The sequence below is a fragment of the Microcebus murinus genome, chromosome 18 (assembly GCF_040939455.1).
Source record: "Microcebus murinus isolate Inina chromosome 18, M.murinus_Inina_mat1.0, whole genome shotgun sequence".
Classification (NCBI taxonomy): domain Eukaryota; kingdom Metazoa; phylum Chordata; class Mammalia; order Primates; family Cheirogaleidae; genus Microcebus; species Microcebus murinus.
In genome coordinates, this window is record NC_134121.1 from 49,278,830 (window position 1) to 49,306,543 (window position 27,714).

The 27,714-nt window shown below is 49.0% G+C and overlaps 1 protein-coding gene across 3 annotated transcripts in view; it reads right to left on the reverse strand.

Annotated features, from left to right (window-relative positions):
- Positions 1–10,230: 10,230 nt before the first annotated feature.
- The window catches only part of PECAM1 (platelet and endothelial cell adhesion molecule 1), a 68,126-nt gene continuing 50,642 nt past the window's right edge, over positions 10,231–27,714 (reverse strand). For 2 of the 3 annotated variants that reach the window (XM_075994681.1, XM_075994682.1), the window contains 3 exons: positions 26,697–26,753; positions 16,736–16,758; positions 10,231–11,612 (listed from right to left, as the gene is read on the reverse strand). In XM_075994681.1, coding sequence (XP_075850796.1) covers positions 11,583–11,612; positions 16,736–16,758; positions 26,697–26,753 — 110 coding nt within the window. In that variant the 3' untranslated portion in view covers positions 10,231–11,582. The remainder of the gene's footprint in view (positions 11,613–16,735; positions 16,759–26,696; positions 26,754–27,714) is intronic. The other variant, XM_075994683.1, reaches the window with a different exon arrangement.

The window sequence follows — 27,714 nt, forward strand, 5'->3', positions numbered from 1 at the left end:
CAGCCTGAGCAAGAGCAAAACCCCGTCTCTACTATAAATAGAAAGAAATTAATTGGCCAACTAACATATATAGAAAAAATCAGCTGGGCATGGTGGCACATGCCTGTAGTCCCAGCTACTCGGGAGGCTGAGGCAGGAGGATCGGTTGAGCCCAGGAGTTTGAGGTTGCTGTGAGCTAGGCTGACGCCACGGCACTCACTCTAGCCTGGGCAACAAAGTGAGACTCTGTCTCAAAAAAAAAAAAAAAAGTATTTCCTTGCAACTTAAAGAGTATCCAAAGATAAGAGTTGTCCTTTTTTTTTTGTTTTGAAAAAGTTCAAGCTTTCCGAAAAGTTGCAAGAAATAGTACAATGAAAAAAAAGAAAAAGAAATACTACAATGAACATTTGTATATCCTTTACCTAGATTCACTAGTTCTTAATGTTTGTCTGTTTGCTTTCTCGATATATATATATATATATGTATATATAGATAGATAGATTTTTTTAATTATTTTAATTTTTGCTGAATTTTTTGAAAGTTAGGTGCAGAAATCATGTTTTATTTCTAATACTACTTCAGCATGTATCCCTAAGAATGAGGACATTCTGCATAACCACAGAATATTACCACGCTTGAGAAATTTAATTCTATATTATTATCTAATATACATTCCATATTCTACTTTCCCAATTGGCTCAATAATGTCCTTTAATAGCTTTTTTTCTCTTTTTTTTAAAGGTCTGGGAGCCAATCCAGTATCACATGCTGCATTTAGTTGGTCAGCCTCTTTGGTCTCTTTGAATCTAGAGCAGTTTCTCAGTTCATTTTGGTCTTTTCTGACATGGACATTTTTTTCTAAGGCTCAAGCCAATTGTGTTAAAACTACTATTACTTTCTCCACATGATCTCGATCTAACAAAAAAAGAAAAAAGAAAAAAGAAAACTACAATTACTTTAAATAATGATATTAGACTTCTATGTGTGATCTTTGTCCTGGAAATGTAAAATGTATCTATGCTGCCACCAAGTGGCGCCCTTGGTAGCCCGTGGTTCGCAAGAGGCCTCGTGAAAGGGCCATTTAAGGCAAACAAACCTGTTTTGTTTTAATCAGCTAAGGCTCTTATTTGGTAGCATATATAAAGTGCCCATTCAGTGTAGAAGTATGAAAAAAAAAAAATAAAGTGCCCATGTATTTATAAAGGTATATGGTGCCTTTTTGAGCACCTGGGATTCTTGTTAATCAGGATTCTGCTTTGTTGTACCTGGGGTGGGTCCCCCAAATTCTGCATCTCTAACAACTGCTGTGTGATTGCCATGCTGCTGGTCTACAAACCACGCTTTGAGCAGCAGGGGTTTAGACAAGCCCATGAAGAAACATATCTGTTTACAATTAGATGACTTCTATTCTTGTATCTTTTTTTTTTTTGAGACAGGATCTCACTCTATCCCCTGGGCTAGTGTGCAATGGCATCATCATAGTCCACAGCAACCTCAAACTCCTGGGCTCAAGTGATCTTCCTGCCTCAAGCCTCCTGAATAGCTGGGACTAGCGGTGCATGCCACCATGGCTAGCTGATTTTTTTTGTAGAGACGAGGTCTCCCTCTTCCTCAGGCTGTTCTCAAACTCCTGGCCTCAAGCCAGTGGTCCCCAACACTTTTGGCACCAGGAACCAGTTTCGTGGAAGACAATTTTTCCACGGACCGGGGGAAAGGCAGGGATGGTTTCAGGATGATTCAAGCACATTACATTTATTGTGCAGTCAAACCTCTCTGCTAATGATAATCTGCTTTCCTTTTTTCTTTTTTTTTTTTTTTTTTTTTTTGAGACAGAGTCTCACTTTGTTGCCCAGGCTAGAGTGAGTGTTGTGGCATCAGCCTAGCTCACAGCAACCTCAATCTCCTGGGCTCAGCCTCCCAAGTAGCTGGGACTACAGGCATGCGCCACCATGCCTGGCTAATTTTTTCTATATATATTAGTTGGCCAATTAATTCTTTCTGTTTATAGTAGAGACGGGGTCTCGCTCTTGCTCAGGCTGGTTTCGAACTCCTGACCTTAAGCGATCCATTGGCCTCAGCCTCCAGAGTACTAGGATTACAGGCATGAGCCACTGCGCCCGGCCTGCTAATGACAATCTGTATTTGCAGCTGCTCCCCAGCGCTAGCATCACCGCCTCAGCTCCACCTCAGATCATCAGTCATCAGATTCTCATAAGGAGTGCGCAACCTAGACCCCTCCCGTGCACAGTTTATGATAGGGTTTGCTCTCCTATGAGAACGCATTCCTGTGGTTGATCTGACAGGAGGCGGAGCTTATGCAGTGATGCGACCATGGGGTGGAGCTGTAAATACAGGTGCAGCTTTGCTTTCTTGGCCACTTACCTCCTGCTGTGTGGCCCAGTTCCTAACGGGACACAGACCTGTACCAGTCCACAGCCCAGGGGTTGGAGACCCCAGCCGCAAGTGATCCTCCAGTCTCGGCCTTATAAAGTGCTAGGATTATAGGCGTGATCCACCGCACCTAGCTCATTCTTATATCTTAATCAGCGACCGTGCTGGTCTCATCTCCTACTTCTCCCCTCCCCCTCCCTCCACCCAGCCCCTTGGCCTCCTTACTTGTGCACAAGATGGTGCTAGCTGTTCCCTCTGCCTGGAATGCTCTTCCCCAGATACCCTTCTGCTTGGATAACTCCCTGGGCTTCCTCAAGTCTGAGCTCAAACCTTGCTTTCTTGTTGAGGCTCACCCAGGCCACCCTCTTGAGTACGGCCACCTGCCCCCATCCTCTGCCTCCTGACCTCCTTTCACCTGCCCAGTTCTTTCTTTCTCCTGTAGCTCTCTCCACTTACCACATAATCTACTTACTGTGTTTATTGTTTTATTCCTGCCTCCTCCCTTCTAGAATTAAAGTTCCACAAGGAAAGGGATCTTTGTCTATTTCTTCACTGATATATTCCAAGCCCCCAGTGTCTGGCACATAGCAGGTGCACAAGAAGTATTTGTTGAATGAATGAAGCTTAATAGGACATACATTCAAGATAGCTAAGCCCAATCCCCTCATTTCATTGATGAAGAAATTAGGGCCAGGTCTTTGGGCAAGACAAGGACGTGCCAAGGTCACACAGACTGTAGCGATATTGTTCCTATTCTTCTAAATGAATATAATGTAAAAGCTGGATTTGTTTCTACTAGTTGATTTTTGATCTATAATTTAAATTTTTCTTATTTACGTTATGTCTTTTCCCCCAAGGATCCGAAGCAGCTGACGAGAGGAAAGGTGATATGCGATGGAGCAGTTAGGACTCCAAGTGGAAGAGATACCATCTAAAGGAAGAGGGAGTCCACAGAACAGGAACTTGACAGTGGCTAATTGCCCTAATGGGTGCAGGGTTTGGCTGTAAGTTCTTTGGCAGCTGAGGTTAAACAGGAAGCACGTGGGGCTCCATAGTGTTCATTGTCTCAGCTAAGAAAGATGAGTTCTCAGCAGAGATTTACACCCAGGAGGGATTGGTACTGGAGAACCCTGTGTAACATCCCCGGGGGCCCAAGCCAGACGATGTTTACAGAAAAAAGCCCACTGTCATGGCTGAAAAAATAATCCCTTTATCTGCAAAGACTATATGGGCTTTTTTTGTTGTTGTTTTTAGGAAACAGGGTCTCTCTCTGATGCCCAGGCTGGAGTGCAGTGGTGCCACCATAGCTCACTGTACCCTTGAACTCCTGGGCTCAAGTGATCCTCCTGCCTCAGCCTCCCAAGTAGCTGGGACTACAGGCACCCGCCACCATGCCCAGCTAATGTTTCTTATTTTTTGTAGAGATGCGGTTTCACTTTGTTGCCCAGTTTGGACTTGAACTCCTGGCCTCAAACTATCCTTCTGCCTCAGCCTCCCAAAGTGCTGGGATTATAGATATGAGCCACTGCACCCGGCTATTAACCATTGTATTTTAATAAAGGTCAATACATTTTTCTTATAGACCCCTTGGCTTTTTTGTTTTGTTTGTTAATTTAGAGATTCCCCAAAGTGTTTTTTTCTGCCCGGTACACTTGTGACAAGTAGAAGTCACTGTGGCCGTGTCTTCAGCCGAGCACCCCACCATGCCCCGCCTCTGCTGGGAGGCAGCACACATGTGGAATGTTCTTTCTTCACTTGCCATTGGTTCTGCCACTTGGACAATCCTGGGCTGTGAGAGGGCCCAGGGCTTGAACCTGCAACGTGTCAAGTGGTCTCAGCACCAACTGGTGCTGGGTTCTGCTCTGATCAAACCCCAGGCTTTTGCCTGAATGGTCTGGATCCTTCTGCTTCAGCCATGTGGACCAGTAGTTTCCATCTTGAAAAAAAGAGACTGGATTAGGTCTGCCATAATCCCGCTGTGTGCAAAGCACTATGGGAAGGGCTGCCATCTTAGAAGGCTGGGTGGGCTTTGAAGAGACTTAGTCTGTGTCAGTTGTTTGTGGCTCCTGCTTCTTCAGGGCATCTGCTTGCCCTGGCATCTTCCACACAGCCATGGAACATGTAGAACCTTGCGTGAACCAGTTGCTTGCTGTTTGTTGAATAAACTTTGCTAAGCAAAGATGATGTGTTGGACTACTCGGAGTCATGCTATTTTGATTTTCACTTCGTGATTCAAATATCACATTCCACAAATCAGAGAGAGGCACCTGTGTTGGTCTTGGCACAGGAGGTGCTGCAAGGTCAGGGCTGGGCATCCTTGTTCTCCGGTGTGCTTTGCACATGTATGTGTGTGGGCGCATGAACATGTGTGTGTTTGTGCACATGTCTACCTGTGTACGCTCGTGGGCCCAGGACTCCACAGTCACATCACCTGAAGACGGTCATTCACACTGCCAAACTCCGAGATGATACAGCAGACCGATGGATCCCAACCTCTTCAAGAATAAGCACTGTTTTTAAAAAAACTTTTTTGCAAAGACCTTCACATTCGCTGAATTGTCTTTTTAATACTATAGGTTGTCCGTTGGTGTCTAAGAGCTAAAAAAAAAAAAAAAAAATACTATAGGTTGGTACAAATATGTCCCCATGCAGTTGAGGATCTTTTGCAATGACTACAATGTCCTCCAGATCTGGGGCTCCACTTCCTGGGCAGATCTTTAACACTGGAAAGGATGACTCCTACGAACCACTAACATTCCAGCAACTTTCCCTCTCAACAAGCATGACTAAAATACGTGACTTCTCTGAGCATGAAAGCATGAAAGCTCCAGAGGCCACATCTTTCTGGTTCTCTGGTGTGTCCCCTGTACTTAGTGTAGGATCTGGACCTTAACAGGCACTTAAGAAGAACTTCTTGCAAACATAGTCAGCAAGATGAGGCTGCCGAGTGGCCGGCTAGGCTCACTCACCAGCTATGCTGTCCATTCCTGCTTGCCAGCCTCAAAGACCATGATGCAAAGTTTTATGTAGAGGGCATGACTTGTCAACCCCAAACTCAGTTGTGCAACAAACATCACATTACTGCATTGCCATTAAATAAACCATAATCTGTCTCTGAGCCCTCGTTCTGCCAGGCTGTTGGGAAAGTTAACATTGGCCTCAATTGGAAAATCCCTTTCTCTCACTAGGGTTGCACAAGAATCTGCAGGGCTCATGTGGTTCCTAGAAAACAGGGGAAAGGGGAAGGGATTATGGTCATTGTCACTGCTTGAGCTTCTTGTCCAGGCTTGTCTAGGCTCCCAGGGTCCTCAGTAGGCAGGTGGCTCCACTGGCTCCCAGCCACATGAGCTGCATGGATCTCTGCCACGGCTGCAGTAGCCAGGGCCGAGGGTCCAGGCTCCCTGGGTGCCCCCTGAAGTCAGCCATTTCCCTGAGGGACCAGCTTCCAGCTGGGCGCAGGGAGTGAGTCCCTGCAGCTCACCTCTTTTTTGGGGACTGTCCATGGTCTGCTGTTCCACCTCTGTCCCTCCCCTGCTACAAACTCCCTTGGGGTGCGAGACGCTCTGGGCCTCTAGAAAACTGGCCTTTCTAGAGGTGTGCCTGGCAGCAGGGATGGAAAAGAGCCCAGGGAGAATTAACAACAAATGACATCTCAGCAAATGGCCCTGCCACGGGAAGGACAACCTGCCTCAAGTCTAAATCTTTGGGGTCATTCCTGAATAATCAAAACCTCAAATACTAAACCTGCAAATGCCAAAGGGTCTACTGAGATGACCACAGTCAAAAGCTTCACGATAAAAAGAAGTTTTGCCATCTTGTTCTTGGCCCTGGGAGACGCACTTTTAATCAATGGCTGGTGGTGTGACAAAGCTTCTAGAGACAATGTTAGGTTCTGTCTTAGCATCTGTCCTCACTTTGGAAGGGACCGAAATCCACTCTTTTTTATTTTCGTAAGACCTGGCCCCAGACTCCATAAAAGTCCCTGGAGGACAGTGGCAGATTTCCTCATACTGCAAATTCTGGCCCGAACAACCCAGTCCCTGAGGAGGGCGTCTTGGTGTGCCAGAAACCACCAGAACAGTTTCTGGCACCAAACCACACCCTCCTGTGCCAAGAGGTTCCAGGAAAACTAGCACATCCCAGGATCGGGAGGAAGTAAGGCAGCAACTGGGGACTTTTTCCTAATGAGTCCAATAAATCCTTGGAAAAATAATCTACCAAGGGTCAAATATATGTAGAAAACAACTCCGTAGGCTTTGGAAGCTTTTTTTTCCCCCGAGGAGAGAGAAAAATAAAAAATATTCCATGTATTGGCTTTTAAAATAAAAAGAAAAATGGGAATATAAAACCCATCAAGAAATACAAGAAATCTATAAACTTTAGTTCTGTGTTATGGCTAGTTAATGGGAGGGAGAGAAAAGGAAAAGGTGAAATGGAGGAGAGAAGGAAGGGAAAGGAGGAAGCAGAGCAAGAGTAAGAGACGAGAATGGGGGAGAAATTTGAAGGTCAGAGAAAGAAACACAATAGTATTTCAGAGACGCAGAGACACAAAGCACAGGAGAGCAAAGCACCGTGAGAGCTCACCAGACGGAGAAAGTGAGCTCACAAAAGACGATGTGAGATTACGTTCTTTGACGGTAAATCACTGTCATCACACCTTCCTATTTACACGAGCTTCTTAGAAGCATGGAAAGTCAGAGCTCCCAGGACGTGAGCTCATCTCATCCAATCCTTTCTGTACTGGGTTGAAGAATGTCCCTTCAAAATTCATGTCCACCTGGAATATCAGGATGTGAGCTTATTTGGAAATAGGGTCTCTGCACATGTAATTAGTTAAGATGGGATCCTACTGGAGTAGGGTGGACCCTAAATTCAGTAACTGGTGTCCTTATAAGAAGGCCATGTGAAGCACAGACACACACGGAAGAATGCCATGTGATGACAGAGGCAGGGACTGCAGTGGTGTGGCTGCAAGCCAAGGAATGCCAAGGTTCTCCAACAGCCAGCAGAAGCTGGAAGAGGCAAAGGAGTCCTCCCTATAGCCTTTGGAGGGTGCATGGCATTGCCGACACCTTGATGTCAGGCCTACAGTGTCCACAACTGTGCAAGAATGGGTTTCAGTTGTTTCAAGCCACCTAGTTTGTGGTCATTTGTTATGGTAGTCCCGGGAAACATACATTTTCTTTTGCAGGAGAGGAACCCTAGGACGTGTGACACATCCAACGTCACATAGTCAACTGGTGGCCAATCCTCCATTCCGACTTCTATTTTTTGTAGAATTTTATTTGCTTTTCAGCATCCTTCAGCCTACCTCAACATGGAAATAATGTTTCTATTCTATTGTCAAAGTTCATTTTGAAATAAGGGCTCATTTCCTATTGAATTATGAAGTTTATATGAAGGGACAATTCGGGCTTTAGAAAAATACTTCAGACTGTGAAGTTTTTCAATAAATTTACTGCCGGTTCCTCTGGTATTCCAAAACATTCTAATACAAGAGCTTGTTACTCTTGAGAGACAAGAGCTGCCGCTTTCGAGCATTGAAATCGGCATTTGTTTCCTTACTCTGAGCAACTTTCTAAAGGCAGGCCAGGTCCTGCTAGGGATATAGGATGTAAAACTATTGTTCAGTAGACGCTCGATGAGAAATGTGCTGACTGCTATTCTGGAGTTTGACACCGTATCATATGGCGTGTAGGTGAGTTTTTAATTATTTAGAAGTTCTTAATCCTTTTTTGGATCTTGTCTCCCTTTGAGAAATGGATAAAAACTATGGATTCTCTCTCAGAAAATTGCACACCTTCTCAGCTTTCTCACCTACTCTCCGGGAGTTCCCAGACACTGTGCCCCACCCCCCCACCCTGTGGCCCCCAAGTTGAGAGCCTCAGGGGAGACATTTCTTTCCAGTGTCCATGTTTATTTTATTTTATTTTATTTTATTTTATTTTATTTTATTTTATTTTATTTTTGGAGACAGAGTCTCACTTTGTTGCCCAGGCTAGAGGGAGTGCCATGGCATCAGCCTAGCTCACAGCAACCTCAAACTCCTGGGCTCAGGCGATCCTCCTGTCTCAGCCTCCCAAGTAGCTAGGACTACAGGCATGTGCCACCATGCCCGGCTAATTTTTTGTATATATATTTTTAGTTGGCCAATTAATTTCTATTTATAGTAGAGACAGGGTCTCGCTCTTGCTCAGGCTGGTTTTGAATTCCTGACCTCCAGCAATCCGCCTGCCTCTGCCTCCCAGAGTGCTAGGATTACAGGCGTGAGCCACCGGGCCCGGCCTTAGTGTCCATGTTTATTTATTCCACATGGTGCCAGGCAGGGGCCGAATGTGGGAAGAAATTCTACAACGTGAGGACACAAGAGGGAGCTGTGAGTCCCGTGGCCAAGATGGCCGCCTCTCCCAGAGTGGATGTTCTTGAGACGCGGCAGGCTTGGACGCTTGCTTGTGCCAGCTGTTAGGGAGGCTGAAGCCAGGGTCCTGGGTTTGGAGCTCTGCCAAGGAAGATCCCTGAGTATGCAGTGTCCTCCTCAGAAACACAGGCAGAGAGGCCGGGCGCGGTGGCTCACGCCTGTAATCCTAGCACTCTGGGAGGCCGACGAGGGAGGATTGCTTGAGCTCAGGAGTTCAAGACCAGCCTCAACAAGAACAAGACCCCATCTCTACTAAAAATTGAAAAAATTAGCCGGCCATGGTGGCGCGTGCCTGTAGTCCCAGCTACTCGGGAGGCTGAGGCAGGAGGATAACTTGAGCCCCGGAGTTTGAGGTTGCTGTGAGCTAGGCTGACGCCACAGCACTCTAGCCCAGGTGAAAGAGACTCCGTCTCAAAAAAAAGAGAGAAGAAGTAATTTAAAAGTCATGTGTGCTCCATAAATAGGGCACCAGCAGGAGGAACAGGGTCTTCACAGCTGCCATGGCAATGGCCCTTATCTGGAGGTAACAAGGGACTGAGGAGTTGACACTGGGGCTCAGGCTCTTCCCAGATCATTGACACATCATACTAGAATGTCATTAGAGGACATTAGTCCTTTGGCTTTAATCTGAGTCCATGGCTCTGAAAACTTGGAAATTGTATGACATTATTGTGATACATTCGTGTGTGTGTGTGTGTGTGTGTGTGTGTTGGTAGAGGGGTAGAGGGGAATCCATAGCTTTCATTGTATTTTCAAGAGTATCAAAGGCTCAAATGTTAAAAATCATGACTCTAATCTCATTTTAGAGATAAGGCAACTGAAGCTCAGAGATTAAGAGGCTCCTTAGAGTGTCTGTAGTTTGGATCTGGCAGAGCCGGGTAGGGCCAGGGGGTTGGGGCTCTCTGCTGGGCCACAGGGCCTCAGGGCCAGCAAGGTGAGGAGAGGTCCCCAGGCCTGGGGAGGGTGGTGCTCTGCCAGTAAGGCTACCAAATAAAACAGGATGGCCTGTCACATTTAACATTCAGAGATACTAATTTCTTAGTGTAAGTATAATCCCAAACATCACATGGGATACACTTGCACTAAGAAATTACTCGTTTTTTAAATCTGAAATTCAAATTTAACTGGACATCTTGGATTTTTACTATTTTTATTTTTGTTAACTCTCACAGTTATCTGCCAGGGATAGCTTAGTAGTCTTCAGCTGGGAAGCAAACAGGAAGGCATCAGCCAGTGGATCTTAACGGCTCAGTGTTGAGACTCACACTAGCTCTGGCCCCAATTTCAGTAAAGGCCACATAGTCCCTCGGTCTGTGTAAGAGTCAGTCTGCTGGGGAGACCTGCGTGGTCCTGTGTGTGACTTCAGAGGCCTGAGGAGTCCCCAGCACTACAGATATTCTATTTGCACGTGGCCTCGCAGAAGACGACACCGCACAGATCTGTGAAGAGTAAAGATCAAATTTATTTAATACAACATCCTTCAGGGTCCCTGCTCCTGTGTCACTGGGAACAGGGAAAGTGATTTTGGTTAGATGTGGTGCTCACTGGTGAAATCCCACAGCGAAACGGCCGCGGCCCCTCTCCCAGCCACTCAAGACACCGTCAGAAACAGCCTAAGACCTTAGATGACCATTTCTTTAGCAAGGAATAAATAAAAAAAAAAATTAGTAAGAAAAATATGCATTTCATTTTTCTACTAAAAATAATATTTGCTGTAGGCAACTGTCTTCCTGTCGCTCAGCCTTCAGCACGGTGGAGGAAAAGAAAGGGGATAGTAGAAAAATAGCTTAAGAGGCCAGGCATAGTGGCTCATGCCTGTAATCCTAGCACTCTGGGAGGCCGAGGCAGGAGGATCACTCAAGGTCAGGAGTTCAAAACCAGCCTGAACAATAGCGAGACTCCATCTCTACTAAAAATAGAAAGAAATTAATCGGCCAACTAAAAATATATAGAGAAAGAATTAGCCGGGCATGGTGGCGCATGCCTGTAGGCCCAGCTACTTGGGAGGCTGAGGCAGGAGGCTCGCTTGAGCCCAGGAGTTTGAGGTTGCTGTGAGCTAGGCTGACGCCATGGGACTCTAGCCCGAGCAACAGAGGGAGACTCTGACTCAAAAAAAAAAAAAGAAAAAGAAAAATGGCTTAAGAACATCTGTGCCTGTTCCACCTTCATTTTCTAGTGTGCGCATTGCCTGAAGGAACCTCGTCTTCGTGTTGGCATGTCAAAGGAGTTGCACCCAAGCAGCTTTCTGTTCCCGTATGTGGTGGGTGAGGTCACAGAGGGGACAGGGTGAAGTTGTCTGGTCAGTGCTGTGTACTTCCAAAGGACAAGGACTACCCAGACCTACAGGCCTTTGAAGGACCAAAGGAAAAGGAAAAAACTAGCCCCTAAACCAGGCCATTTGTTGGAAGTGATTGACTACAAAACAAAAATCGGTTTCTGTGTACGAGGGCGCAAGGAAAAGGTCTTTATCTCTGTATAAGACGCAATATTCAAGTTTCAAAATATCCCAATGGCCTATTGACCCTGAACCTCCTCTGCTCTTCCAATCGCAAGGATGCTCCAACTTGATGGAAGGAGGGCCGTGCGGGAAATTAAACAGCCCCCCTGTGTCTCTTTAGATGCAACGTTAATGCAGTAGGATGGATTTAAGAACCGGTGGCTCGGCCTGAGGAACTGCTATGTCCGGTGGAAGCGGGGCAGGCTCCTAACTGCACAGAGCTCTTGGAACGCAGGGATCATCCGCTCTTCTTGGAACGCAGACGTCCTCCCAGGCATGAGGGTCTGCCCTCGCTGTCTAAGTTCCATCAAGGGAGCCTTCCGTTCTCTGTAGTGACGAGAGACAAGACAAGCTATGGTCACGCACCTGAGGATTGAGATTGCCCTGGTGGAAGGAAATGCAAAATGGCAGACAGCACTTCTCAAAGGAACTGCAAAGCAGGGCTGTCACCTGCTGGTCCCCTACCCTTTGGGGGTGGGGGCAGCTCCTGCCCACAGGGACTTCTGCTTCTCTTATGCCTGCTCTGTAGGGCTGGTGGCCTCTGTCCCTATATACATGTTGCACATTAGTCCTTCAAGTCACCTCATCAAGTGCCCACGTGCACCCAGCATGGTGTCCCATGGTTGCTCTACTTCCCTGCAGAAGCAGGATGGAACATAAGAGATCTGGCTTCTAGTTCCAGTTCTGCCCCAAATAACATGAGGTATACTCTCTTGAGGACTATTTTTAATTTTAAGAATGAACAACTGATAGGCTGGGGAATTGTGGCTCACACCTGTAATCCTAGCACTTTGGGAGGCTGAGGCAGGATTACTTGAGGCCAGGAGTTTGAGACCAGCCTGAGCAAGAATGAGACCCCGTCTCTATAAAAAATAGAAAAATTAGCTCCACGCCTGTAGTCCCAGCTATTTGGGGGGCTGAGACAGGAGGCTCACTGGAGCCCAGGTGTTTGAGATTGCAGTGAGTTATGATGAGATGACGCCACTGCACTCTAGTCCAGGTGACAGGGTGAGACACTGTATGATTCTGCATTAAAAAAAAGAATGACTCAGACCTTCTTATTCAAAAACTGAGAAAAAAAAAAAGAATGACATTCTGATACATTTCAACATGGATGAACCTTGAAAGCATTATGCTAAATGAAATAAAGTAGTCAAGAAAGGACAAATATCATATGATTCTGCTTATATTATGTATCTACAATGGCCAAATTCACAAAGACAGAAGGGAGAACAATGGCTGATGGGGTGGGGGAGGGGCAACGAGGAATTACTGGTTAACGGGTACAGTGTTTCAGTTTGGGATGATGAAAAAGTTATGGGATGGACAGTGGTGATGCACAGCAATGTGAATGCACTTACTACAACTGAATTATACCATTTTAAAATGATTAAAATGATAAATTTCATGTTATGTATATTTCACCAAAAAAAAAAAAAAAAGATTCCTTATGCCATCTTGTAGTGTTCTTTAACAGCTTCAAACAATATCATGCTTGTGTCACCAACACACCTACCAGGGCCCGGATCCTTATCTGACTCCTACACTGTTCTCTACGCTGAGGATGCAAGAACCTGCCCCCAAGAACTTTATGTTCTATCAATTATTGATAAACAGCACTCCTGTGAAGTGGAAGGTAGAAGAGGCCATAAGAAACTGCAGAAGGGTTAGGATCAGAGACAGTGAGAGGATCCTGGGCTGGGCAGTGAGGGAATCATGGAAAAGACTCCAGTGCTTCAAAGATTGGATTTTGACAATGGCAGCAGCCCTTGCAAGACAAAAGGGTGGGGCATGCTGGGAGACACTGGAGTAGAGGCGGCCCCCGGGCACCAGTGGGTCCTGAAGAGCAGGGAGCATCTAAGTCCACTTGAGCACAGGACACGTGGACCGTCCTTGAGCACAGGACACCCTGATGCAGGTGGAACTCGGGGAAGCAAGGGAGGCATCCAAGATGCAGGATGACTCAGGGTCTTGGGAACCCCATGGCCAGGCTGGTTGGCTTCCTGAGGGTGAGCTAAGATAGTGTCTCCATTTCGCTGTGGCCCTGTTGGGTCTGAGGACCCTTAGGAACAGGATGCAGGGCCGAGGCAGCCCAAATAGAAGGCCAAGGCTCTGGCTCCTCCTTTGCCAGGAGAGGCCCTGCAAGCGGGCCAAGAAAGCTGTGCTGGCCCCGCCGGCTGGAGGCCTGCCAGGCCTGGCAGCCGCCCTCACCCCGTTTCCTCCACCCCGCCCGGGGGAGGGAGACACAACTCTAGTCTCCAGCTTTTCTGTAGGCCTCAGACCAAGTCCCTCCCCAGACACCTCTGATGTTCCTCTCTGGGGGCAGCCAGTGCCCAGGGCACTGCTGCAGAACCAACGCCACATCAGGAAGGGCTGGGCCACCGTCAACAGGGCCTTGGGGTTTTCAAGTAAAGGTTAGCACGCTCACATCCAAGGCCTGGGCTTGCTGCGCTTAAACCAGAGGCCGGCCATCAGCCACCAAAGTACAGCCGTGAAACCGCCTTGCTTTTGGCCAGAACATGGTGTGAACCCCCTCGAAGGCCCTTTTGCTTCCAACACCCCCTGCGATCTCTAATTCCTGCTTCCAGAAAGTGCCACTATGAGCACTTCCAATAAAGCAGGTCTGTGCTAGGTGCTCATCCAATCCTTGCAACAACCAGGGGAGGGAGTTTGATGACTCCCAGTTTGTAGAGGAGGAAGCAGCGGCCCCTAGAGGCTAAGAAATCCGCCCACGATGACACGGCTAGGAAGCGACAAGTCGAGTTTTAATGTGGGTCTCGGATTCCTGAAGTGAAAGCTGCGCTTTGGTTGAATCCCATGTTGGGTAAGCAACCGCCTCCCTGTGCGGCGGGCCGCATGATGTCAATCCCCCATCCACATCTGCTGATGCCAAAGTGTTTGCTGAAAAGAGCTTTAAAGTGGATAATCCACTAGCTTTCATGGCGGGGGGGGGGGGGGGGGGGGGGGGGGGAGGGGAAGATTATCATTTAAGAGATAGCATTTAAAAAGAAAATGTAAGAAAATTCTAGCAGGGAGCTGTTACTGTTGTTGCTGTTATCCTCCTCCTCCTCCTCTTCCTCCTGTTTCACAGATGGAGAAGCTTCAGCTAGAGGAAGATGGGATGACTCAAAGCTGGGAAGCTGGAACTCACCCTTCCGTCTCCCCACTCCTGAGAAGGACCCCTCCTGCTGGCCCCAAGGAAAGCAGGGCAGACCAGCTGTAGCCGGCAATTGTCTTTTCTCTGTAACAAGGCAGGGTTCTCTCCAAGATCCCAAGACCCTCGCGGGTCCAGATTCACCCCTTGCGGTTAAGGACAGGGTGTTCTCTTTCACGTTATCTGTCTGCCTCGGCCACAAACACAATTTATAAACAAGGTAAAAATGGCAGAGGAAAAATGAAGTCAGAATGTGCCATTGAAGCAAGTCAAACAATACCAAATTAGTATTTGGCTAAGTGGCTATCTCATTGTTAAGATATTTCCTCCAATATGTTTTCAGAGGCAACGGCCATTAAACAACTGGGAGCGATCGCCAGGTTTGATTGCGGGAAGGAAATCCCCTCCCACTTCCCTGCTGGGCAAGTCGATTAATTTGCTCCTAACCCACACCAGCTGGTCATCAGGGAAACTATATCTGCTTCTTTTACAAACAAAATGCATTCGCTTCAAGATTCGAAATTCCTTTCCCAACGGCTGGAACTCCTGTGCGCCTGGCAAAGGGCTTTATTATTTGGGGGCTGGGGGCAGGAGCGGCCATGGGGAGCTCTCAGGAGCAGACCTGGGCCCATGGGCCAGTTTCTAGGGAGAGAGAAAGTTCTGTCTGGTCTGGAGCTCAGAGCCTTGGTCCAGAGAGACCCTTTGGATGGAAGACAAAGTAGGTTGGTCCCGTAGAATGTTTCTCACCCCCAGCCGCAGACTTGCATCGGGGCACATGGCTATGGTTATTGCCCCGTGAGCACACATTTTTATTTAGGTCCCATGCTGCCCACAAAGCACAGTTCTTACTTTCTACTCTCTCCAGGCCAATATTGCTGGGATGGCGTCTTTACTTCTTGTGTCCTGGACAGAGGACCAGCCAGGGAGTTTGGAAACCTGGGCTCTATTCATCGCTGGTATTAGCCATCAGGGTGACCCCGGGCAACCTGTTCTATCCATCCAGGCCTCAGTGTCCTCATCTATAAATTGGGGTCCCTGCCCTTCTGATGCAATCGTCTCTGTTTTTAAGAGTCTGAGTGGGTGGAAAAAAACCATTCATTTCATTCCTCTTTTCCTTAAATTGACAGCTTTCCTCCATGAAAAGAATGTCAGTGGCTTCCTGTCTGTCAAAGGCATAATGAGTTCTGTTTTACAAGAACTCAGCCATGGACAAAACAAAGGGGGCTGGGGCCCACGGGAAGGGCTACCAGAAATCTTGCTGAAAGTTCTTCCCAGACTTTAAAGAAGACATTTACGAGGCAAAGTCTTCATTTCTCAAGATATTGGCCGCCCAGTTAACTCCTGAATTGCTGGGTAGCTCATAAAAAGGTTGGGAGTTAAGAAGACAGTGTGAGATGGGTCTCTGCAAAGGTTGAACTTGGCCCTCTGCATCTTTCTTAAACCCTTCCCATCTGCCAAATAGCTGCTTTCTAAATCCACTATTTCCTGCAGAATGGAACCTCTAAAAGAGGAGGCATTTGAGTCTTTCACATTTAAGCCCTGACTTATCTTTCTGCTATCACTGGTCACTGTCACACTCTTATCCTCCTGTTCTAAGGCGCTTGAAACCACGGTCAGCCCTCGTCCTTTTGCTCCTGCTGTTCTACCTCGGGCTGCTAGAATTTGACTCACTCTCCGTGGCCCCGTCCAAACAGCTCCCGCTTGGTGAAGGGGCCACTAGCCAGGTCTGTCTTCTGTGCCCCCGTAGGCTCCAGTGTGGCTGTCATCACCCTGCTTTATAAGTGACCATGTGTCTGATCCCCTCATTAGATAGAGGATGAACTCCTGGGCTCAAGGACCTCAAGTGTTCCCTGAAGCCTGGCGCCCAGTGTAGGGGGTGATTGGCACAGGATTGTTGAGTTGAAATGGGCGGTCGGGTGCTCCAGTCCTCCAATCAACCATACCCCCCCCAAATCTGCCTCCCTTCCAGAGCCCAGACCCTAAACTTAAAAGGAAATTTGTGCTTTGCTCATTTGGAGCAAGATGCCCTAGAGTCCCATTTCTGGGGGTGGATTTCTGGGCTCTCCCTTCACATGTGGGCTGAGATGTAATGACAGAAACAGCAGAAGAGAATATTTGAAATCTGAACTGGCCCAGACTCATCAGAGGAGCCCAAGACTCCTGATCTAACACAGACTAAGTTAGCGTGGAGGATGGGAGGAGAGTTAGTAGGAGTGCAGACCCCAGGTGAGTCTGAAAATACTCCACTGTTCAATGGAGCACTTTCGAAAATATTGCACATGCAATGAGTACTTACAGAATATCTGTTTTCCACGAAATCTGCAAAACAAAGGATACCATGGCAGTGAGCAGTGCACAAACACAGTTTGGCTTCCCCACCAACATCCTGGGGGCTGGGGCAGGTTGAGGAAAGAGGGACAGGGCAGAGGCAGGAGGAGACACCAAGACCACAGGTACTTGGTGCTCAAGTTTACGGCCCCTTTGCCACAGACAGCTTCGCTGGGACCCTCTAGCTCTCCATGACAGGCGTATCCTGGCACCTCATTTGACATTTTAAACAGTTTTTTAAAAAATCTGTAGCACAAATTTCCTTTATTTTTTTAAGAAAAATATAAACTATGGGAAGGGGAAATTAACAGATAAAAGGGCCGGGCACTGTGGCTCACGCCTGTAATCCTAGCACTTTGGGAGGCCGAGGCGGGCGGATTGCTCAAGGTCAGGAGTTCGAAACCAGCCTGAGCAAGACCCCGTCTCTACCAAAAATAGAAAGAAATTAATTGACCAACTAAAAATATATATACAAAAAAAAAAAATTAGCCGGGCATGGTGGCGCATGCCTGTAGTCCCAGCTACTCGGGAGGCTGAGGCAGAAGGATCGCTGAGCCCCGGAGACTGAGGTTGCTGTGAGCCAGGCTGACGCCACCGCACTCACTCTAGCCTGGGCAACAAAGTGAGACTCTGTCTCAAAAAAAAAAAAAAAAAACAACTTTCTGTTTAGATTTCAGTTTCTTGAGCATAAAAAAAAAAAAAAAACAGATAAAAAATTATCTTTTGTGCCACTCTCCAAACTCTGTTGATGCTTTTTTCCCCCAGTCCTTTTCTACTGTGAATATCCTTTTTGGGGGGATGAAGGAACAGTTATATAGTATATGACATAAATCCTATCTTTTTCACACACCATGACTTTATAAACATTTTCTGGTAACTTCTTAAACATAATTGTTAAAGTAGCTGCATAATAAATTGTTAAATGGACGTGAAACTGTTTACTTCACCAGTTCCTTACTTTAAAAATCCAGGTTCTTTCCAAGTTTTTGCTGTTTTAAATAACACCACCAGTGTTCTCTCTGGGAATAAAGCCATTCCCATCTTTTGTACTATTTTGTCTGCCCTTTCCCAGGCGCAAGATCACAAAGCAGGAGGTACAAGCATTGCCAACGCTCTTGGCACATGTGGCCAAACCGTCTGCAGGGCAGAGCCACCAGCCCCTTTCTTCTTCCCCTCGGGGCCTCATTTCAGCTGTCGGGGAGCCCACACCACTCACTGTGTCTGGCCAGCCCTGCCAGGCTACTATGGTGCAGATGGCCTTTGTTAAATGTCAGGAAGAGGAGAGTGAGGATGAGAAAAGCCAATGAGGGCTGGGTGCAGTGGCTCACGCCTGTAATCCTGGTACTCAAGGCAGGAGGATTGCTTGAGTTCAGGAGTTTGAGACTAGCCTCAGCAAGAGGGAGACTCTTTAGCAGAGGGACCCGTCTCTGCTAAAAATAGAAAGAAATTAGCTTGACAACTAAAATAGAAAAAATTAGCCGGGCATAGTGGTGCACGCCTGTAGTCCCAGCTACTCGGAAGGCTGAGGCAGGAGGATCCCTTGAGCCCAAGAATTTGAGGTTGTTGTGAGCTAGGACGATGCCACTGCACTCTAGCCTGGGCAACAAAGTGAGACTCTGTCTCAAAAAAAAAAAAAAAAAGGGAGAGAGAGAAAAGCCAATGAGACTAGGAAGCTCTGTGTTGAGGGTAAGTGGTCCCTGCCTGCACTCGTTGGAGTTGGTTTTCACTGCAAGAGGCAAGAGAGGGGTATGTCTCCCCCCACCACTAGCAGAGATTCTGAATGGTCAGTGGCCCACACATTGGGGCAGATCCCCCAGACAGCCCTCTGTGGACACAGACTTGAAGACCCACGGGGCCCTCACTGATGCCTGGGGAAGGGCCCATGAGGAGGCATGAGTATGAGGCTGGTTGCTCTTCTGGAAGGTGGTAGAAGTAAGGGTGGAAGGCCATGACCTCTCCCTAAGTCCTCAGTCTCACTCATGCCAAGGGGCCTCGGTTTACACCCAGCCCCAAGCTCAAACCCAGTCTCTCCTGGACCCTGGGCAGGCTCAGGGCCCATAGGTCATAGCTGGGAGTCACAACCCTTCTGCTTCTCAAATTTAAAAATATCCTGTTTCCATAAATCCACCTCCTCTAACACCCTGTCTTATCACCACTCCATTGTGCGTCCCCTCTAGAGGGAATGGGGCCAGGAGTTCCTAAGGGGCCCCTCTTCTGTCCTGGCGGGGCCAGAGGCAGGCGTCACGGCCAAATGATGAATCAGCCCGACGGAGAAGTCAAGCCATTGTGTCAACTTCCACACATTGAGCGAGGCCGTGGGCAGCACCCCCACCAAGTCTGACCTGGGAGGACCCACAGGACCCCATGCTTCCTGTACCCCCATAGTCCCAATGGCTCTGGAACCAGACCAGCCGGGAAAGAGCCTCAAGTCTATGTTTCCCCGAGCAGAACATGCGGACAGTACTGATGGGACACCAGTCTGTGCGTGCTGTAGTTGTTTTTGGTAGTAGAGCGACCACTACAAAAGCAGAGTTTGGGGGCGGGGGTGTCATCCACTTTTTCATGGAGTACTTTTTACCATCTCGCATGCTGAAGCAGGAAATGCCACCCTGGGGGCAGGGCCGGTGTGCGCAGGCCTGGCTGGCTCTGTCCCTCGCAGGATGGGTGGGGACTGACCCTCAAGGGCTCCTCTCTTCCTCCCAGAGGGGACTGGGCATAGAGACCTTGTCTTTGGGTTCTTTCTCGATGACCCCTTCCTGTCACTACTGGCTACTCTCATTATACCGGGCGGCAGGGATGCCGTGGGGACCAGCGGCTTCTGCCTCCTTAACCACTTCGGTACCAGTATCGACTATAGCCGACAGCCACAGATGAACGTGCACCGTGACTTTAGCCGATAGCCATGATATGACTTTTCTAATTTTTCATTTATCAAAATAAAATTGTGAACATTTAAAAATAACGTAATGAGAACATATATGTAGATGTTACCTATTCTGATTTACATGACAAGTAAAGCTGCCTGTAAAGTCAAACAAGCTTTCAGTGCTTTAAAGCTTTCCTCATCACACAAGAGCAAAACGGATGTGTCGTCCATGCACAGCACAGACTGTCGTGCGGACTGCGAGTGCCGGCTGTGGGCAAGGTGTCGCGGCCGGTGTGCGCCGTACCGAAGTGGCTAAGAAGCACCCTGGCAGTGTGACTTGCAGGCAGAGGGACAGCAGGAGGTGGCTGCCGAGTGAGCAGGTACTCAGATGGGGAGGTGGCCGGTTTGCCTCAACAGAGCAAGACTCAGCGTCTCTTCCAGGGCCAGTCATCAGGTGCCCCGGGTCACCTCCTAAGGCGGGCACCGGGCAAGCAAGAGCTGGCCTCGGAGGGGAAACCAGCTGCCCTGCTGGAGGAGTCACAGGAGGTGAATTCCTCCAAGCGGGATTTCTCAGCGTTGGCGCTAGTGACATTTCGGGCTGGGTGACATTTCGTGGTGGGGAGGGGGGCCGGTGTGTGCACGGTGGGGTGCTTAGCAGCATCCTGGGTCCCCACACACTAGATGCAGTAGTGTCCCCTCCCCTCCCTGCCACCAAGTTATGACAACCAAAAATGTTGTACTTAATGCCCCTGAGCCCGACACTTAAAAGGGGTTAACAGGGTAAATTTTAGCTGATGTGTGTGTTACCCCAATTTTAAAAATAAAAATAAAATTTTAAAAAGTAAAAAAAAAAAGTAGGAAAAGAAAAGTGTAGCGTGGAATTCGACTGTGTGACTCCAGGGAGCAGGAAGTCGACGCAGAGACCGAGACACACGGGATTCCTGCCAGGGCCGAGTCCGCCCTCTCATGGGGGGAGACAGGCAACTGGAGGGGCCTTTATGACACAACAGTTAAAAAATAGGAGAAAAAATGCTGAGTTTAGAGCCTAAAGCCAGGACAGCAAAAACGAGGCGCCTCCCCAGGCCCTGCCTCCTCGCCAGCCCCCAGCACTTTCTCCAGGGCCCCTGGGCTGCTCCTTGGAAACAGGCTGCCTCGCGCCCTTTCTCTTATCTAGGGGAGCGGTTTTCCTCTGCATCACTCAGGGAGGGGAAAGGGGGGTTTAGGAGCCAGAACTACGCCCTGTGAGCCATTTCCCAAAATAGCTGGCCCAGGCGTGCTGCGGTGGGAGATGTCAGGGAACAGGAGCAGGAGAGGTTTGCCAAGACCCCGCTCTGCGCCAGCCGGCTCTCCCATCTGTCCCCAGACACACCCCCTGCCAGGCCCGTTATTTTCCTGGGGGTCACCCCCTGGCCCCCACACAAGCGCAGCGTTTCTGGGTTTTCCCTCCCTGGCCAGCCCTGAGTGATCCCTTCAGGATTTCTAGGGGGACAGGAACAACCCTTCCCCTTCCCCTTCCAACAAGCAGCAGAAGCTTAGCACGGCACAATCAGAAGGGAACTCAGAGCATCTAGACCAGGTGTCCTCAAACCACATCCCATGGGCCACATGCGGTCCGCCTAGCACATTTATCTGGCCCTCCGGGTGTTTTTGCCTTGGCTGCCTGTCCTGCTTAGCAGCCAACTTGTCCCGGGCGCGCAGTGCGCACTCTCCAGCGGTCTGAGGGACAGTGAACTGGCCCCCTGTTTAAAAAGTTTGAGGACCCCTGATCTAGAGTGTGGTTCTCAAAGTGTGGTCCCCAGGCCAACAGCAACGACAGCATGTGGGAACTTGTTAGGAATGCAAATTCTCAGCCCCACTTCAGACCTGCTGAATCAGAAAATCAGAAATTTGGAGGAATGAGGTGGTGTCAAATAGTCTGGTTTTTGTTTTTTGGGTTTTTTTTTCCCCCCAGAGACAGGGTCTCACTCTATCACCCAGGCTGGAGTGCAATGGCATGATCAGAGCTCATGGCAACCTCCTGGGCTCAAGTGATCCTCCAGTCTCAACCGCCTGAGTAGCTGGGACTACAGGTGTGTGCCATCACCCATGGACCCATGGCTCATTTTTTAATTTTTTGTAGAGGTGCAGTCTCACTATGCTGTCCAGGCTGGCCTCAAACTCCTGGCCTCAAGTGATCCTCCTGCCTCGGCCTCCCAAAGTGCTGGGACTACAGACATGAGCCACCGTGTCTGGCCACGATCTGTGTTTTCACAAACCCTGGGGACCACTGACCTACAGTCTGGCCCATCCCCCTCATTTCACAGAAGAAGGTGACTGAAGCCTGGAGACTTTCCATAACTTGCCCAGGGTCATCCAGACCACCCAGAACGTTAATCTTAATTTCTAAAGTAGAGAGTTGGACTCTACAAGCATGCATGTGATAACATGGAAACCAAACCAAGAAAGATGGGAAATAGAGAAGAACACAGTCAATTGGTTTAGTGACAGAGAGGAAACGGGCAGGTTTAAGAAAGAGCACTGCTCTGTTGGTCCGAGTGCAGTGGTGTTTACAACTAACTGATCACAACCAGTTAACAGATTCCTTTGTTCCTTCTCCACTCCCACTGTTCCACTTGACCAGCCTTTAAAAATTTTTAATAATAAAAAAAAAAGTAAGCACTGCTCTGCCTCCGGGGTCCCTGGGCTCCAACCCTGCTCTGCACTGGCCGTGGGACAAGGACAAGTTCCTTACCCTCTGGGCCCACTCCCCCATCTGCAGGGCAGGAATAAGAACAGAGCTTCTGTGTACCCTATGAGGATCTTGAGCATTAAACGAGGACTCTGAGGGCCTCAGACACAGGGAGTGCTCAATATATGTTAGCTTTAACCATGACAGAGGAGGAAGGTACTCTCCCAACCTAGAGAGAATTAGAGTGTAAAGAGAAAAAAAAAATCAACACAGAACAAAAGGAATTTGCAGTTTATAGAGGTGGAATAGTACTCAAAGAGTTGCTGGGGAACTTGGCCATGCTGAAGACTTTGGGGATGGTGTGAGGATGTGTAAGCAATGATGGCCATTAGCAACTCCAGGGGAGTCTTCCCAAAGGGAGGGCAGGGGTGAGTGTGGCAGAAGACTGAGAGGTGGGTCACCAGGGGCCGAAGGATCTGGCTCCTTGGAGAATCACCTGGCTTCCCCCAGGAGGAGAGGGGGAACCATGCTTTCTGATTTTTTGTGAGGAGTGGAGAAAAAGGGATTACTTAGAAGACGGTTTCTGTTAAGGAAGTCCCAGAGAATTAAGGAGAGAAATCCTCAAATGGATGCCTGCTCTTTGGCAAATCAGTAAGAGGGAAAAAAAATAAAGAAAAGGAATCAGCCGCGGCCTGTGGGCTCCTGTCCCTGAGCAGCAGCTGAGGGGAAATACTTGGAAACAGGAAACTCCTGGGCTTCCGGGATGGGAGCCTTCTAGGCGAGGTGAGGTCACTCCATTCGGGCAGCTGCAGGCCCCAAGGCTCTCGCTCTGCCCTCAGCACCTGGGCAGGGTAGAGACCTGCCAGGTTCGGTAACCGGTTAGATTGCAGAGGGACTGCAGCCCTGACCTCAGCAGCCCAGCCTGGGACTGGACACCGCTCCAATCTCCACCTGGGCCAGACACTACCCTCTCCAGGGCTCAAGTTCCTCTGTGTTTTTAAACCAATAGTGATCAAGTGCTCACTGTATGGTGGGGCTAACACACTGACTACTTGGGGTAATCAGCACCATCTCATACGGTCCGACCTCATCCCCTTTCCCATTTCATCCCATTCCCATGTAACAGCTGAAGCTACTGAGTCCCAGGGGGTAAGACATCTTGGTCAAAGTCACACAGCCTGCGAGCAGCAGCCCCAGGACAGGGGCAGGATGTCTCCTAGCAAAGACGGGCTCCTGGCTGCCATGAATCCCTGCAAGAGCAGGTTCCCCAAAGCCTGTGGTTTCAGCCTGAGGGAGCTGTCACGTTCCAACCACCCAGGGCAGCTGCAGGCCCCAGGGCCGAGTAATCTAGAACCAGCCTGCGGACCCTGAGAGCACCCACCTGGACAGCTCACACGCAGCTGTAGAAAACCAGAATGCGCCACCCCAAAACACACCACTTGGGCGTAAGGATCATTTTGAGCTGGAGGCAAACGCCAATCCACACACACAGAAAGCAGCCTTCCCAGAGCTTCGTTATCTGACTAAAAGCAGAAACTGCAGAGAAACAAGAGCTACTATAAATCCTCCCTTCCCAGGGAAGTTTTATGGCCAACAAAGACAGAAAGTCGGCAGGCAGCAAGATGGGCCTGCACAAACAAACCTCACTTGATTAGTTTTCCCACGGTTTGCCACCCTTGCAAGCCTAAAACCACTTTTCCTGTGTCTTGTCACTTCTCTACAAATTTATTTTTCTTTGTTAAGGTGCCATATGTTACTATTGATAGATCCTAAGTTCTAACCACCCCTTTGAGTTACTCATCGCTGGCGATTCTCCTGCATGGTGTGTACTGCATGTGTTAATAAACTCTTTTGTTTTTCTCTTGTCAATCTGTCTTGTCTAACGTGCAGCAGAGACACTAGAAAAGGAGAGGAAAAAGTTGCTTTTCTCCCCCTGCACAGACTCTTTGGAATCCGCACTGGGGTGGCCTTCGCCAGCTGTCAAAGGGCCTCCACTGGTAGCGTCAGGTGACTGCAGACCCCCAGGCCTCAAGGCAGAGGTGGTGAGGAGCCGGCCTCCCGCAGCGGGGACCCCTGCAGCCTCCACATCCCACCAGCTCCCCTTCCCAAACCTCAGGCAGTGTGGCCCGGCGATTGCAGCGTGCAGTCTGCTCCAGGATGGCCAGTCCTCAGGGGCCTGCTTGCCGTGTGTTCTTGGGCAAGAGTCTTAACCTGTCTACACCTCAGTATCCTCATCTGTAAACTGGGATTTGCCGTGGCCAGGCACGGTGGCTCGACGCCTATAATCCTAAGCAAGAAGATCGCTTGAGCTCAGGAGTTCTGCAGTCCCAGCTACTCAGGAGGCTGAAGCAAGAGAATCACTTGAGCTCAGGAGTTTGAGGTTGCAGTGAGCTACGAGGATGCCACTGCATTCTGGCTGCGGTGACAGAGCAAAACTCCTTCTCAAAAAAAGGGGGGGAGGTTTGTTGTGAAGGTTGAAAGAGATGACATGCCTACACCGCTTTAGCACATAGGGTAAGCGCTCAAATATGAGCATAACCAAAGCACTTGAACGTAAACTGTCCGGCGCTGACCTGAGGACGTGAACAATCTCAGGGAGGATCACAAAAGACGAAAGGGCATTTTTGCATAATTGCATAATGGGGCCAATCTTGAACCCCACACTTCACTTTTAACTTTCAATTAAGCCAGACGAATAGAGAAAGCCTATTTATTTCCGAATTTGCGTTTTGCTGACTCTGAATATATTGAGATTACAAAATGAGGCCCTTGAGCCAAAAATTCCCCAGGAAATGGCTTATAAAAATCATTCAATCAGTGTCAAGTTCTACAAGAGGCTGAGTTTCTGCTCTACCCATGACTGTACCAATATTTTGGAAAAAATATAAATTGAGGAATGATTACTATTTCAGACAAAACGTAGGCTCTTGAGAGCACTGAACAGTTCCTTTAAAACAGTACTTCTCAGGTCAAGCATGGTGGCTCACACCTGTAATCATAGCACTGAGGCAGGAGGATCACTTGAGGTCAGAAGTTCAAGACCAATCTGAGCAAGTGCAAGATCCTGTCTCTACTAAAAATAGAAAAAATTAGCCAGGTGTGGTGGAGCACACCTGTAGTCCCAGCTACTTGGGAGGCTCAGATAGGAGGGTTGCTTGAGCCCAGGAGTTTGAAGTTGCTGTGAGCTAGGCTGACGCCACAACACTCTAGCCTGGGTGACAGAGTGAGACTTTGTCTCAAAAAGCAAACAAATAAAAAAACACAGCGCTTCTCAAATATTGGCAGCACTAAAAACATGTGAGAGCTTGCTGAGTTCCAATTCTAGAGATTCTGATTTTGTGGGCTCTGAGCTTGCTGCTGCTGCTGCTGGCAGTCCTCGGGCTGCACTCAGAGTAGCTGTCTCCTTGGCAGAAGTTTCCCGGCCCATTTTAATGGTTCCATTTCAGAGAATCCATATACATAGAGGTCCATTGTGCAAAGCGAGATCTTTGCACAGCTACTCTGCCCCCCGCAATGTCATGCCTTTCGGGTTACTGGCCGACTTTGAGAGTTCAAATGTTTTTTTGTGGATTTCATTTCACCAGAATTGAATACCATCATTAGACAAAAAAATGAAGCTGTTGGGTGCTTCCCCTGCTCCGTGCCTGCCTGGGGACTGTGCTCAGCTTCATTGAGGACCCCGGGGGTCGTGGGGACTGATGTGGGGCCTGGGGCAATTCTAAACCCAACCCCACCGGCAAAGTCAGTTGACTCTCAGAAAGGCTGAAGCCACTGAGTGTATTCAGAGCAAAGTACTTGACTTCGTCTAAGACCGTGGAGAGCCCCAGTCACCAGGGCCATGTGGGGAGCAGTGAGGCTCAGTGAGCACTGGGGTCAAGGGGCATTCTTTGGCCAGGCACGGTGGCTCACGCCTGTAATCCTAGCACTCTGGGAGGCTGAGGCAGGCGGATTGCTCGAGGTCAGGAGTTCGAAACCAGCCTGAGCAAGAGCGAGACCCCATCTCTACTATAAATAGAAAGAAATTAATTGGCCAACTAATATATATAGAAAAAATTAGTCGGGCATGGTGGTGCATGCCTGTAGTCCCAGCTACTCGGGAGGCTGAGGCAGAAGGATTGCTTGAGCCCAGGAGTTTGAGGTTGCTGTGAGCTAGGCTGATGCCATGGCACTCACTCTAGCCTGGGTAACAAAGCGAGACTCTGTCTCAAAAAAAAAAAAAAAAAAGGAGCATTCTTTGCCTAAATGGACAGTCCACGTAACCTGTGGCTACTTTTTAAGGGGGGTGGGAGGGAGAGAGCCAACACTGTGCTGTGAAAGGCTATTGTTTTGGCCGTCTTTGCTTCCTCTTTTCTCTGTCCACCCTCCAGGCTGGGGAATCGGGGGACCCTCACTCACCAGGGTCGGCTTTCCGGATTTCACTGTACACCGTCTCAATGCCCTTCGTTCCCAGAGCTAGAAAAGGGACCAGGCACAGGTCAGTAGCTGACCCTGGGCACCAGGCCAGCCTCTGCTGAAGCAGGGAAGGGTCTGAGGCTCCGCAGGCAAGGCCGCCCCCGCCCCACCACTGCCTGTGGCCAGAAGTACCTGGAGACCTTGTCGTCTCCTGACTTTAGAAGTCTCTGGCCTAACCAGTGTCACTCTCAGTCTGGAAATAGGAGGTCAGCAGGTCGTCGTGGCCAGGGCCACCTGCCCCAGAGTAACCCTGGACCTGAGGGACCACAGGTAGGGGGTGCCCAGCATAAACCTGCAGCCTCCAGCTCCAGCCCCATCCCTCTTTCCCTGCCACGGTGACCCGTGTCCAGCAGCTCTGCTAGGCCCCTCCCAGCAGGGCTGGGCAATGGCCTCCCGATCAGAGAGCCTGGCCCCTGGGATCCAGAACCGGATCCGAGGTGAGAGCCTGGACATCATCAGGGACCCTAAGGATCAGCTGGGACCGGGAAGCGCGTGCGGAGCTGGACGGCCGCACCTGCGGGTTTCCCGCCAGCACCTGGGCCTCACTGCGAACTCTGACCTGATCAGTCTGGGCTGGGCCCTGGCTTCGGATTTTTTAAGAGCTCCCTGAGGACCCAATATGCAGATAGGGCTGAGATCCCGTGGGTCAGACTCTTTCAGAACTGCAGACAAGATGACTGACCCAGGGTGTGGATCACACCCCGAGGAGACTCAGGGGCTTGGGAGACAAAGTGTGCCCTGCCGCCATCTGTTTATCTGACACTGAGGTACATGCACAGATATGTATACACAAACACGTGCATACACAGTGTACGCACTTGTACACACATACACACGGTGTGTACATCCTCATACCATGTATACATGCCCACAGCATGTCTACACACATTGTACACAGTATGTACATACTCTGTACATACAGACATGCATGCCGTGTTTGCACACGCTTGTACACAATGTC